This window comes from Anopheles ziemanni, chromosome 2 (genome assembly GCF_943734765.1).
Source record: "Anopheles ziemanni chromosome 2, idAnoZiCoDA_A2_x.2, whole genome shotgun sequence".
Classification (NCBI taxonomy): domain Eukaryota; kingdom Metazoa; phylum Arthropoda; class Insecta; order Diptera; family Culicidae; genus Anopheles; species Anopheles ziemanni.
In genome coordinates this window covers 23,940,458-23,955,015 of record NC_080705.1, presented here as the reverse complement: position 1 = coordinate 23,955,015, position 14,558 = coordinate 23,940,458, and the positions used below count along the sequence as shown (strand labels likewise).

At 46.3% G+C, this 14,558-nt stretch overlaps 2 protein-coding genes across 2 annotated transcripts; one reads left to right on the top strand and one right to left on the bottom strand.

Annotated features, from left to right (window-relative positions):
* Positions 1-312: 312 nt before the first annotated feature.
* LOC131282638 (zinc finger protein swm) lies at positions 313-8,115 on the bottom strand. Its single transcript, XM_058312158.1, has 4 exons — positions 7,953-8,115; positions 6,542-7,443; positions 1,257-3,490; positions 313-1,202 (listed from the first exon to the last, which is right to left on the bottom strand). Exons 2-4 carry the CDS (start codon positions 7,263-7,265, stop codon positions 336-338), a joined length of 3,825 nt encoding a protein of 1,274 aa, XP_058168141.1. The 5' UTR covers positions 7,266-7,443; positions 7,953-8,115; the 3' UTR covers positions 313-335.
* Positions 8,116-8,511: 396 nt separating this feature from the next.
* On the top strand, positions 8,512-9,336 carry LOC131281032 (uncharacterized). The gene is made up of 3 exons (XM_058310283.1): positions 8,512-8,844; positions 8,931-9,032; positions 9,119-9,336. The coding sequence occupies exons 1-3, from the start codon at positions 8,596-8,598 to the stop codon at positions 9,257-9,259; spliced, it is 492 nt and encodes a 163-aa protein (XP_058166266.1). The 5' UTR covers positions 8,512-8,595; the 3' UTR covers positions 9,260-9,336.
* The last annotated feature ends 5,222 nt before the right edge of the window (positions 9,337-14,558 follow it).

Below are 14,558 nucleotides of genomic sequence, written 5' to 3'. Positions count from 1 at the left end.
ATACAATAACAATGTAAACGCTTGCAAGTAAAAAACAATCGTGAATTAGTACGGGGGAGGGGGAGGGGGATTTGATTTATCATTTCGCAAGGATTAAAAAAAACACAAACACACCAAAAGCTTCTACTAATCTCCTTCCTTGCGAAAGACGTTCATTTGACTTTCAAGATGTCTCTCTATGTGGCAGGGTGTGTGGGGGTTGAGAGAGTGTTATGTTGTCTGATAGGAAGGGTGTTTTAATTATGTTAAATAGAAAATAAAACCGATTCCCAAACCCGAAGGTTTGCTCCCGCCCCTTTAAAAACCGCGTTCTTACACAGAGGGGGCTGGTATTATCAACGACGCCAGGAACGTTCCGGTTCGATGTCGTCCTCTTCCTCCTCCTCTTCCACCACCAGCGGCATCTCCGATAGGTCGTCCGCCTCGTTCAGGGTCTCCATCGAGGATGAGTGGATGATGTCGGCACCGCCACCACCCGCCGGGCCCGTCGTCGTCCCACCGTCGGCTTTGGACGTCGCGTCGTCATCGGCCGCCACTTGGGTCGTCATCGTTGCGTCATCGCCACTGCTAGAATCAACGAGAGGGGGATTCACCCCCCCGTCCTTACCGTGGTCGGCGGCGGGGATGGCACCAGCGATGGCCGGCGTCGTCGACATCGGGTTGTTCACCGCGGGCACCGCCGCCGTTGTCGTCGTCGTCGTGCACCAGGCGATGGTAAGCGTTTTGTCGTTGTACAGCTTGCCGCGTGCCAGCGCCTTCTCCGCCACCTGGCGCGTGCTGTAGCTGATCGTGAGCGATGGCACCGTATCGTCCAGCTGGTGTTTCGTGATCTCGCCGAAATGCTTGAAGTGTCCGAGCAGCGCCTCGGCGTCGTCCGCCTCAAACCCGGTCACGGCGATCGTCGTCGGACGGCGATCGACACTGGTCGAGCCGGGCGGAGCCAACACTCGCCCTCCAGCGGGACCTCCTTTTCGTCCACCGCCATACGACTGTGCCGCCAACGGTTGCGATCCTCTGGGCGCAACGGGAAGCGGAACACCCGCTGATCCCGATACCACTGCGCCATCCGGTCCGCGGAGGGTGCGCTGCTCCTGCGCAATCATCTCCAGCTCGGCGTCCAGCATCTCCTTCTCGTGCTGTTCCTTCGTCTTGTGCTGATGGTGATGCTTCGGACCATGGTGTGCCGGATGCTGTTGCTGTTGCTGCTGCTGCTGCTGCTGCTGCTGGAGGCTCGCGACCTTCGCCAGACTCTGCGCCTGGTCCTGTTCGATCTCCTTGCGCAGATTGTTGATCTTTACCTGTATCTCGTCCAGCGAGGACTTGAGCTGCGAGCGGCGTGAATCGCTCGCCTCGTACGTCACAATCAGCTCCAGCAGCTTCCTTTGCTCCTTCAGATAGCCATCTAGCAGACCGTACTTGCGCTCGTGGATGCCCTTGTTGAACTGCTCGTGCTTCTTGCGCAGCAGCTCGTTGGCCGCCCGCGTAATCTTGTTACCGACGATGCTACCACCGGTGTTCGCTCCGACCGGTAATCCCGACACGGGATTGACATACTTGTTCGCGTTGTGTCCTTTCGGTGCCGGCTGTTGCTGCTGTTGTTGCGGTGCGAGGTTTTCGTTTCCATTCGCCGAACCAACGGTGGGGCTTCCGTTACCACCCTCCTTCCCAGCATTCGCCACCTGAAGCGTCTTCCCGGCCGGGTCCACCGCGCCGCCGGAGGATGCATTTTTGTTGTTCAAATTGTTGTTAATGCTGTACTGGTTCGGGTACGAGCGACGCAGCGAGTGCTCCGTCTTGGCCGGTGGCGTGATGGCCGGTTGATCACCGCCCGCCGGCGGAATATGCCAGAACACTTTGATGAAGCGATTATTTAACACCGCCTCGGTGCTCCGGTACGCCACGTTCGCTTCTGCGTGCGTCGAAAACGTCACGATAGCCGCCTCCGGATCGCCATCGTAGCGGATCTGGATGTTGATGATCTTGCCGAACTTCGAGAAGTGATCGTTAAGGTGCGAAATTTCGTTCAATCCGCGTGGGATTTTACGTAACTCTAGCGAGCAGTTTTGCTGCGGGTTGTGCGTCGGCATTGAGCCCGGACCACCCGGGCCTCCATGCATACCGCCGGTGACACGCGGCCCGAGCCGATTGCTCATCGCCATCTTGCGTTTGCCACCACCGCCGCCACCCATTCCACCGTGCTGTTGTGGCCCATCCGCTATCGCCACAGCGTCCTCCGGTTCGAAGCGTCGATGCATGTGCTGAGCCGACACGTCACCACCTTTATTCGCGTCCACCACCGGCACGGAGATCAGTTCACGCTGGAGCGGCGTCGCACCGATCGGATTGCCCGGGAAGCCACCACCTGGTGGCACCGGAAATCCGGGTGCAAACCCACGGAAGTTCATCCCCATACCGCCAGGACCGCGCGGACCAAATCCAATTCCACCGCCTCCACCCAACCGTTTCGCCATATTTGGGCGTCCGCCCGGACCGATCGGAGGAAGGTTTGACGGTTTGTTCCACAAACCGGGCGAGTCAGGATTGTACTCTGGCACGACGACCGGATCGCGGATCTGGACCATCAGCGTTGGATTGTTGATGCCCTCCAGCACGACCGGGTCGATACCATGATCCCAGGGACACGTTTCGCCACGCATGCAGTATCCTTTCTCGTCGAAGTCGCGACAACGCTGCCGCTTCGTGGTGGTTGGCGCTCCGGCCGCTAACGCTGCTGACGCCACCACCGGTCCACTCTCGCCGGCGACAGGATTCATTACGAGATCGAGCGAAACGGCCGACGGGGCTGGCACGGGAGCAACCGTCGGTACTACGAGACCGCCTCCGACCGGCACAACCGGCACACCGCCCGTCGTGGGAACGGGACCAAGTGCCGGATTCAATCCTCCCGCCGCTGCCACAGCAACGGCATTCACATCGCTTGGCACCACCGCCACCGCCGCCGCTGCGGCACCACTTCTAGCGCGGTTCGGCGACACGGAACGCGCCATCTTCCGACGATCGGCGTTCGGCGACGGAGAACGACTACGCGAGTGCGACCGAATCTTCTGCGAGCGACTGTTAACGACCGCGGAGGACACTGTGTTACCACCACCACCACTGCTGCTGTTCCCCACGGCATTCGATCCTCCACCTCCGCCTCCTGCTCCGTTGCTGTTGCCACCGGTGCTATTGCGCCGATCGTAAACACCACCACCACTGCTGCTGGCGTGTCCACCCTTGCGATCGTACCTCCGGAAGCCATCGCTGCCACGGACCGGTGGAGACTTGTTCCGGTACGACGACGTATTGCGACCGGACTTGGAGTCGGTACCGCCACCACGGACCCTCGACGACGGAGGTTCGCGGGAACGCGATCGACGGGTTTCGCGAGGACGCTCGAACGAACGCGAACGGGATCGCGATCGACTGCGGGATCGATTCTGCGTTCGGCGGCTACGGCGGGTGTTACTGCTGTTGTTACTACCACTACCTCCGCTGTTACCACCCTCTTTGCTCTACATACATTTGGAAGAAAAGAAAGGAAATAGTATTATTGAACAAAGTGTTGAATTATTGGTGGTGTATTTTATGTTTTACTGAATTTAAAACTATGCGCCATAGCATCTTTCAAAATAATAGACCATTTTTATTCTTGGATCAGCTGAATCCAAAATTGTAAGCAAAGAGTAAACAAAATTTCAAACATTCAGGATTCGAAAAAATCCCAATCAGCACAAACGGAACCTACCGGTTCCTCTAGTGTACAAATTATCATTCCGTTTTCTTGTTACGTAACGTCTAGTATACTTTCGTGTTTGAAAATGCGGTATTTCTTCAGCGGTCACGTTTATGCAAATGTACTTTCTTCGTATAATTTTTTATGACTTCATTGATGAATTTGTGCGCTTGTTAACACAGTCATGCCGGCTCACTTTAGTGCCTACTGAACTTTTTCCCTATGCATACGTGGATAGTCCGTGATCTCGTACAGGGGAGGGGGGATCAGTCTCGCTTGTGATGGCAGGGAACGTCAACAATTTAAATCAACATACGCTAGTTTTATCGATATTTATAGCATTTCACTTAATTCGATTCATTCAAAATTATAATCTTGTGTATAAACTCATACTGTATTTGAAAACGACGAAGTCTAAGACACTACGCTTATCACAAAGTTGTAATATTTTTTTGTTAATTAAATGTTGAAACAACAAACAAGGATTTATTTACATCATTCTGCTTTTGATCATGATTATTTGAAGAAGCAAGAGGTTTAAAATGTATAGAAACGAAAAAATCTAATCAAAACCGGAACCAAGACATATTATCAACCGAAGCATTAAAAGTTGTTTCCGTTACAAAATTGGATTATTGTAACTGTTTTTATAATATTTTTTTACGACTCCTCATGTCTTTATCTTTCAATTGTCTTGAACACACTACATCACAAGGGTTCCAAAATTCACAAACACACGTAGCCATACCGACAACCCCATGTCTAGGGCAAGTAAAACCCGAACTTCTCCGGTACTCTACTTACAACCGTGATCTGTTGCATTAAATGCAACAACTCTCTGCATTGACCGTCAACCATTCTGGGGCCGGAACATACGCTTCCAGAACGAACGACCGAACGCACAAGAAACAACAATGTTGGCCAATGTGCAGTGCCTCACGCACTTTGTTTGCTGATAGTGTAACGACGGGCGCTTGATTGAAACTGGCGTCTTCAAGTGAAACTCGCGCACGAGATGTGCAGGATCGAACACGATCATGCACGAAACAGTGCGCACGTTCACGGCTGCACCGCTTGATCGTAAGGTGAGATGAACCAGCCCGGTACAGGCCCGGCGCACACTCTGAGTAAGTATTCCGCCAGTATAGCGTTGTACCGGGATGTTTGCGCCCACGAAGCGCACTAAACAACGGTCGTAGACCGTGAGAGAAATCTTAAAATAACGCGCAGCGCATGGCCCCGTAGCGGATGCCGAGTTGTGTACGATAATGACGATGACGATGATGACGCTGGGGACTACCACCACGGGCGGGCATGGCGTCGGCATCGATGATGACCATTCACCTCTACCAACACCAGCAGTCCAAAACAAACACCATCTACGCATTGCACCATAAGAAGTTTAAAGCTAATTAAACATTGCTACCCGCTTCGCTTTGGTTGTACTTGAAATGTGTTTGTCGACCAATGTTAGGGCAATTCTGACACGGCCTCCGTGGAACACATGGGACAACGGAGGACGCAATAAAAGAGAAGATTTTTTAGCTAAATGTCTCGAAATAAAAACAAATCATATGATATCAAAATTATGCTCACAGTGTTTTGTCATTTAGAACATTAGGGAAATCGTATGATAATGGTGCTCAGCCAAACTACCAGCGTACACTAGATTTGGAATTATTAATAATTTTAAATTAATTCTCCCGATTTAATTACCAATTTTGAGCATGGAAATGTTTCTTAAATACGATGGCAAAACAAAGGATTTCGACACCAAGGGAATGATTTCCAAATATTTTCCTTTAAAAATTATTGACCTGGAATATTGTTCAGAAAATGATGTTTAAAATGATGTTAAAATCAAATATCTTTGCCATTGAGAAACATTTGTGGATATTACTTTAATACTTTTTAAATAGTTTAACGTAATTTTAATGTTTTTGCGATAATTGTATATATTGTTGTAGATATTAATTTCAATTTTAGATGGTTTTGGATTGTTTTATCCTCAAAAATAGGGCAATTACGACAATTTTTTGGGCCACTGGTAAAAAACACAGAATGATATGGTCAAGTATCGAAAAAACAAGGTTAACTTTAGCATTATAACCAAGGCAATGAATGAGGGAATTATTCGACCGCGGATTATTTGTAAATCTACTGTAATCATACCTGTTATACCCTATTTACTCCAGAGATGTAACAAACAATTTTTTTTTTAAATAATGGGTCTTCTTTAGTGTAAAACCCCTCTATATAAAACTGAAAGCATGAAACAGCCCCACTAGGTTAGCCCCTGCTGAACTGATCATAGACAACTCATGCTAACACAATTTGAAAGCAGCGCCCCGAATGACTATATCCCAGCACGAATTGCATTCGGTTCTATCTAAAATAAATATAAATTGTCCGTACCCAAACGAGACCTCGACTGGAGATACGCCAACCAAACGATTGCAAGTGAACAGCGTTCACCCAAATTATTGGTCCCTCCTCGAATTGGTGTTGGCGTTGATGGAATTGCCCAAGAACATGGGACCGACCGATGGTTCTAGTGTGGTGGTGTCATTTGCTACGTACAATATTTATAGTCGGAGTCAGCGCGCACGAGATAAATTTAGCACCGCGCTACCGCCCGCCATTAGAGAATAAACGGCGCGACTAACACATCGCGTTGGTCATAGCCCGGCGGATGCTTTATTTAGTGTACCATACCATATCGTCACTGAACGATACGTCCGTCCCTCCCCTAACACACTGGTTCGTTCCAGAAACATACCCCGCCCGCTTTCGTCCCGAAATGACTTACATGATCGTCTTTGTTGGAACCTCTGGAGGGTGAATGCAGGCGGGAAGCGGATTTCTGGCTGGTGCTGGTAATGCTGCTTACCGACGCTGTATTGTGGTAGTTCGCGGTGCTGCTGCTGGTGGTACTGCTGCTACTGCTGCTGCCACCGGGTCCCCCGGACCCCGACGTAGTATCACGTCCCTTGGATCCTTGGTGTGAGGACGTCCGGTCACTGCTTGCCGCAGCGGACGAGCCCGTCGTCGAGGACGAATCCTTCCCAGCACGGGAAACACTCTCGTGCAGGGGTGGAGTAAATTCACGCTTCACTCGAACTCGGGAGCTGCTGGTCACTTCCTCGGTGTGGTTAGTGGAACCGGACCCGACTGACGTGCCGGTCACTGCAGCCGTCGTGCTGGTGCTGATGGAGGACGCTTGCGCCACGGTCGCTCCATTACTCGTCGCTACCCCAGCGGCCGGCGCTGCAGACACTGCTGCAGCGGGTGTCTTCAGGTACTCCTCGCTCTTGATCACCTTAAACAGCTGCTCGAGGAACGGCTGCGTCGCGTCGGTCAAGAAAACGTCGAGCTGCTCCTTCATCGACACGATCAAATCCTTCTCCGGTTTGTCCTTCTTCAGGAGAGCGAGCACGTACCGAGCCAAGGCAGCCGGATCGGCATCGCACAGCGGTTCCAGCACCTCCGTGAGCCATAGCTTTAGCGCATCCGTATTGTTGATGTGCATGGCGTCAGACGTGTTTGCCCAACGAAGGCAAGCTTCAGTATCGTTGCCTGCTACAACTGTTCGAAACAGTACGCTTGGTGTTGTTGTCTAACTTTCAACGACGGACGACTGCGATCAGCTGACAGGTTGACACGAAAGTGGTTTTCCGCCGAAATGCACCGCCTAGTTTGACCTTAATCTGAAATGAAAGTAACATATCGATTAGATACATGCGTCTTGTTGATCAAAATACACTACAGGTGATGGCCAGAATAAAATCATTGAAAATGCGCTGCACTAACGTTTTAATTAGAGCTATTCTCTTCATGTCAAACCTAAACATTTCACTTTTATCCACGAAAGTATGTTCCATTCACTTGTTTTAGTACCTACAAGGTAAAATTTTGTAGCAAAACAACTTGGACAAATTCATTTCGAAGAAAAGTTCGACAACGTGTGCTCAATTACCGGATCGATGACCGCCCCAGGAACATACTGCGAGCAGGGGTCATTGGTTTTACCGGTAATTCCGTACAGTCTACCGGGTGGGAGGGAGGGATCAAAGAAAAACATCGAATGAGTTTCGAACAGGAATGAATGAAGTGGTTTTCTTCGAAATTCACTGCATTGCCCTTCTCGCTCACTCCCCGCCCTGCTTCCACCACGACCTTCCCGCTCTTTACCCCATCCATTATTTTCCACGCATACCTGTTTTTCACTTTCAATTTTTACACACCAGATGACTTTGCCCTTCACGTTTACTGCTTCGACGAACACCGTCGGCAGTGCAATTACTGTTTTTCACTATTCTCCTGTGCAAATCTCAACTCAGGTAGCTCTATTTTGAGCCTCAATTTTCCGCACTATTCCGTGCTTCACCATTCGAGAAAAGACTCGACTTGACTACTCCGACCTGCGAAAGTGGTTTCTGCTCTCTCGCTCTGCCTACCACGAAGTACCACGAGTTACATTTCGCCTGTTCGAATTCGCCCGACCAAGCGAATTAAGCCACAAGGTGAATAGTTTTTCGTAAACACTTTTCGAAATCATTGATTTTTTTTGGAAATTTATCATCGATAAGGATTGTGAATCACTAAAAGTATTTAAACTAATAGTTTACACAACAGATATTAATATCTGATCATACTTTTGTGTATTGCTACCTTGCAAAGAGTCATATGGTTTCAGTCACCCTGGTGAAGTGATGAAAAGTCTAACTGTACTGCATAACCCTACCTGGGATTACATGTACCGTGCTCAACACGAAAACCCAAATCAAGGCGACAAGTCTGCATCCCAGGCTTGGTTGGTTTATAGATTTACGAGTCGCCGGTGAACTATCTCGGAAAAGATGGCATCATCGGATACCGGCGGTGTGAAGCCGATGTCCATCACGGGCCGTATGGTCCGTGAGCGGGAGCGGCTGCTGGGCATGAGCGCTGAGGAACGTGCCTGGAGAGCGCAGTGGCTGAAGGATCAACATCTTTCCCATAACGAACCGAAATATGTGCCGGAATATTGGAAGGAGCGATACAATCCCATCCGACGTGCCTACCGTGCCCCGTTGAACTTGGTCCAGAAGGCGCTCACACCAGTTATCGTAAGTTTTGTGCCGATTGTTTTGACTCGCGGCTAATAGTTGTATGTTATGTAATGGTTACCTACTTCTCCCGTACAAACCCGCAGGGTCTCGAGTGGGCACACGCAATCCGATTCTGGACGGGAAAGGTAGCTATGACTGGATTCGCTATCCTGGCGACGGCGTACTACTTCAAATATAATCAAAACGTAAGCTTCATACGCTGCAAACCGTTAATGATATGGTTACACCTGCAATCTCAACAACCTGTCATAATTTCCATTGCCCTTTCTAGGACTGGACCCGCAAGGGAGGCTGGCGTGTTATCCACTCGCGCGAGGCAGTTGTTCCGGGAGATCCAGGTTATCCGAACTTCCCGAAACGCGAATCGCCATCCGAATATGCCGCCCGCGGATTCAAACAGTCGCCCATTTAATTGTTTACGAATCAATATATCTGTTGTGATTGGTTCGTATGTAGATAATAAACAATGAAATCGGATAACTTCTGGTAGCGTATGCCCTGGTTAGTTTTTTAAAGCCGTGTTCCAGAGACAGAAGTCATAGACAAAGGTATGCATTTTAACCACTATTTGAAAAAAGTTATAATTTCATACCATTAAAATATATTATGAGAGGAAAGAACACGGTTTGTAGTGTGGATGTAATGATGGCTATGATGTGGAACTTTAAGTGTACGTTGATCTTTCCAATGTACATATCTCTTGATAACCAGTCATCGCGTTTGCTCGAGCGTGGAAATCTGTATACGACTAGGATCAGTCTAACTAGAGCTAAGTAATTTTAGAATTGTACGTTCACCATTATCAAGGTGCTTTTTGGTGTGTGGTGGTGCTCTACTACTGAGTATAGTTGTGATTTTAAATTGCGACAGGTTCGCTGTTTTGAAAAGCGAATGTAAACGGATTCGAGAAAATTCCTTACTTCAACAATGAGTTTTTTAACTTATCTTAAATGGTAAGCGGTTTAAATAGGTTGAGTCACATCAGTGCAAAATCTTCCCCAAAAACCTTGTCTCAATCTGGTACTAAATACGAACTTATAATTATGGCATGATTTGGTAGAGTCCCTCAACCATGCGCCACCATTTAAACAATATTTAGTTCTTGTGATTTAGTTGATAACTGGTTAATGCATAGTTTAATGTTTATTTTAGTTTGAAAAACTATGGTTTTATCTCATTGAACCGTTTGCTGAATCCGTCAAGCGGTCTTCATTCGTGTATATAATAGCGTAGGGTAACTCGGATTCAGATTCATGAAACAGAAAAACTCTTTCAACAAACATTAAATAATAAGCGAATCATAGGATGATAGATTCATTCAACTTCTGCGAATTATTAGGATCAATTAATATCAAAGATTCATAAATTGCGATTTATTATTCCAACGAATCATTATTCACCAACGATTCACCTTAATTCATATACCTTCTGTAAGGATCGACCCAAAAAGATTAAGAGTGGTAAAAGTTGAAAGAAGGATAACACAACCCAATGCATTGTTTACATTGAATATATTTTTAAAAACACGACACAATTTGCAAATTATTTGGCTACGAAAATCGTAAAAAGTATGGCCTACGGACATATTAAAACGAAATATTTTTGAAAAGTACTGGCACGGTTATAGAAAAGCAAAGAAAGAGATAGTTATATCTTGACCAGAGTGGTCCGTGGAAAGATGGACAAAGACAATAAATAGTTTTATCGAAGGATTGAAGTCTATAAAGAAATAATTCGTGGAGATTACGACATTTCCATGGTTCTCACCATATTCAACTCTTGTTTATTTTATGAAATGTATTTTGTCGAATTACTTGCGCTCAAACCTTGTATTATATAAGAATTTAGAGTATTTTTCCATGGTTCCTCTGTGCTACTGATGAACGACTCGCTATTTGATTATCTTGAGCTTCGTGAGCAAAGATTGCTCGTTCAAATTTTTAATTTATCCACCATGCAGCACTTAAGCGCAAATAACTAGGCAAGGGAAAAGTAAACAAATAAAACGCAAATCATACTTGAGAATAAGTTTGTTTCAAAAGGAATGCTCAAGTCCTATACACCCAGGATTTTGTGCTACATTTGGCAGAGCATGAAAGGAACGAATATTATATTTTTTGGTTTTATTTGGCTCGATTATGCCCTATTTTCTAATGATTATCCTTGGAAAAATACCACGCCCACCTGAGAGTTTATATCAAATTTGTGTTCGGCCATTCGTACACTACTTGGATATCATGTACGAATTTCGAATCCGAAATCGTGTCGTTCCACTAAATTTATTTCATTACATAACACTGTACAATTCTGCTACAACGAATTCAAGATAGTGTTTGTGTTTTTCGACACTTGTTTTGAAATAAGCATTCTACAAGATTGAAAGAAGAACAAAAGTTCGAAGTGTACAGAATTTATAAGCTACTGATCGTAAACATTCTGATCACGAAGCTCGCGTAGCTCCGGGATATGCCATAAAACCGTGTGCGCATTTTTCGGCTACGAAGAAAGTACACATGCCGTGTGCGCATCCGGTAACATAAACGGCAACAACACATGTCAGTGACGTCATGGCAACCGGTTATCGAGCATAAGAACTAGTGATGTGTTTAACGATTCTTTTCAAGGAATTGATTCCGACACTTGGGTGCAACGAGTTCGGATCGACCCGAACTACCCAATTGTGAAGCACCCGGTAATACCCTTATTAGACGAGGAATTTATCTGTCATATTTTTCCAGAAGTTTTCTGCCAAAGTAGGCTATAGCAGGGCGTTTGACATAAAAATGATGTCCGCTCGTGTAATAACGCAAAGTTCCACAAAATGGGTTTTGCAGTTATTTGATAATTCTCACGTTTGAATTTAGCGTGTTGTTCATTCTAGAGTAATGATCAAAATCCGTTGCAAACAAAAGAGCAAAAAGTAAACAAATCGCCACTTTGACATATAAATTCCAGTCGAAAGAAAATCGGAACCGGTCGTGCCTGTGATATTCGTGTGTTATACACGTCCGCTCTGGTTGGAGTCCAAGTACAGAATGCTTTATTGTTCATTTACAGTTCATCATGTGGTTCATCTGAACCGGTACAATTCCACGTTTATATCTGTAGTTCACTACTGTGACATCTTCCCTTTCAATATTTTTAGTAATACACAAAATCGTTGTTCCGCTTTACCCGCACCTCTCTTCCACTTCTTGTTCTGATTGTACTGTCTGGTGTGATCGCAACGTCATGCGGTGGGGCTATGGGAAGAGGATCAACCTGCTGCTGATGACTCTCATGCTGTTCTTGATGATCAACTATGGCAGGGAATATCATCCTGGATTCGGTAGTGCCTTGTAGCGTTTTCCTTTCTCTGATGTCTCGTACGTTTCTGCGCCATACTTTTCCGTTAGCTAATTGTACCATGTACGACCGTGGCTGATGCAATTGCTCCTTGATTTTGCCTTCCCTCCACAGATTCGATTTAATGTCCTTCAGCATAACCGGTTGTCCCACTGCGTATGTTTTGGGATTGATTGTACTTCTATCCGCATACTCTTTTTGCTGCATCCTTTTCTCCTTTAAGTTTTCCGCTACTTGTTGTATTATTCGGGGTTTCAGCACTGCATTGGTCGCTGGAATGGTGGAGCGTAGGGTGCGATTAGATAATCTTTGATTCGCTGACTGTAACTCTTCATCTCTTGGTGTGTTTCTTAACAATAGAAGAGCCAATTGTAAATCGGAACCATCCTCTGTGCATCGCTTGAGCAGATTTTTTGCTGTCTGAACGAATCTTTCAGCGAGACCGTTGCTTCTAGGAAAATGTGGGCTGGACGTGATATGGTCGAATGACCAATCCTTGCTAAACTTAATGAATTCACTAGCTGAATATTGTGGTCCATTGTCGGTGTGCAGTACTCTAGGTATGCCATGGGTTGCAAACCATCTTTTAAGCTGTTCGATAATTGCTGCGGATGTGGATTCTTTCAGTTTTACAAAGTCGAAAAATCCGGAATAACTGTCCGCCACTAACAGGTATTCGTTGCCATTGAAGTGAAATAAATCCGACGATACTATCTCAAACGGAAGCGTAGGAATTTCGTGGTTGATCAACTGATGTTTAACGTTTGCCCGTTGGTGTTTTTCACAGACTGTACAATTTTCAATCATTTGTGTGATATCCGATGTCATACCAACCCAAAATAAGGATTGTTTTGCTCTACGTATGCATCCCTGGATCCCGGTATGACCTTTGTGAATCTCCTTCAACATTTTGTTTCTTAACTTTTCCGGAACTAATATTTGGTGGGATCGAAATACTAGCCCTTCATAGACAGCCATTTCATCCCGGAAGGACCAATATTTCCTCAAGCCTTCTGGAACTGCCTTTTTCTCACTTGGCCAGCCCTCCATGATGATTTGTGTAAGTTTGATCATTTCTGCATCTGTCATGCTTTCTGTAACAATCTCTTCGCGTGCCGTTTTTGACATCTGCAATACTATATGTACTTCTAGCTCTTCCGAATGTTCGTTTGATTCTGTGTTGTCTACATCTCTGCTAAGGATGTCCGGCAGAGGTATGTCGGATCCTTTTTTGTACGTTATTTCAGGGTTGTACTGAGTTACGTCCAGAAGAATGCGTTTCAGCCTGGGAGGAGCTCTAGGAGACTAGGAAAATAAGTGGATCTTCCAAAGGCATAGATTTGCAGAAATCCGAATTAAAATGGGCGAAACGGAGGCAGTGAACGGTGTAGACGACGCTACCGACAAGAAACAGAAGAAATCATCGAAGCATGATAGCGGCGCGGCGGACCTGGAACGAGTAACAGATTATGCCGAGGAGAAAGAAATAACATCCCACTTCTGACACCATGTGATATTCGTGTGTTATACACGTCCGCTCTGGTTGGAGTCCAAGTACAGAATGCTTTATTGTTCATTTACAGTTCATCATGTGGTTCATCTGAACCGGTACAATTCCACGTTTATATCTGTAGTTCACTACTGTGACAGTGCCCGATTCCGATTTTGCGGAAGGAATGTATCTGTCAATCGCGTTTGGCAGAAAACTTCTGGAAAAATATGACAGATACATTCCTCGTCTAATAAGGGTATAATGAGTGCATCAATGACCAACCCAATAAGGCTCCATCAAAGAGTTATGCACCTACCATTTGAAAGACCTATTCATCCATGTTGTCAACATAAGCTGGGGGTTGTATATCCCTTGGATGGGCCAGCATGGAGTATGACGATTGACTCGGGTTGCACTACTTGGAACATCAAGAATACCCTAGGAGCTGTCTCGACTGGTCTTCTATGCACGAAAACTACCGAGAACTAACGAAAATTTCCAAACTATTTTAAAACAGTAAAACTTATTAACAACATACACAACACAGATGCAAGCGATCCGTAAACACAAAGCAGAACCTACATGAATGAGTTGTAAAAGGTCCGTTGGGGGGTCGACCCGGACTCGTTGGACTACCACAGTTTGACAGCCACCAGTGTGGTTAGCAGAATCATAATAACCACAGAAAATCAGGACATTTGGCCTTAGTAGCTGGTTCTTAACTTAATAGAGGTATACGTTTCCAGATTAGCTTGCGAAGGCCTATGAAGCTGGATTCAAAACCCGTCCTGGAGTAAATCCTCGCCAAAGAAGAAGAAGGATTCGTTGGATTGGGAATACGACTCAGACCGCTCCGGGTTGCTTACATATGACT

What these genes read in the sequence shown, in the direction of transcription:
- LOC131282638 (XM_058312158.1), bottom strand. Translation starts at nt 7,265, where the DNA reads ATGCACATCAACAATACGGATGCGCTAAAGCTATGGCTCACGGAGGTG. An exon ending in CAACAAAGACGATCATGTAA is followed by an intron (nt 3,491 to 6,541) that starts GTCATTTCGGGA and finishes GTAACAGCGGAG; the next exon opens with GTAGTGGTAGTAACAACAGC. An exon ending in AGGAGATCGAACAGGACCAG is followed by an intron (nt 1,203 to 1,256) that starts GCGCAGAGTCTG and finishes CAGCAGCAGCAG; the next exon opens with CAACAGCAACAGCATCCGGC.
- LOC131281032 (XM_058310283.1), top strand. Translation starts at nt 8,596, where the DNA reads ATGGCATCATCGGATACCGGCGGTGTGAAGCCGATGTCCATCACGGGC. An exon ending in AGGCGCTCACACCAGTTATC is followed by an intron (nt 8,845 to 8,930) that starts GTAAGTTTTGTG and finishes ACAAACCCGCAG; the next exon opens with GGTCTCGAGTGGGCACACGC. An exon ending in ACTTCAAATATAATCAAAAC is followed by an intron (nt 9,033 to 9,118) that starts GTAAGCTTCATA and finishes TGCCCTTTCTAG; the next exon opens with GACTGGACCCGCAAGGGAGG.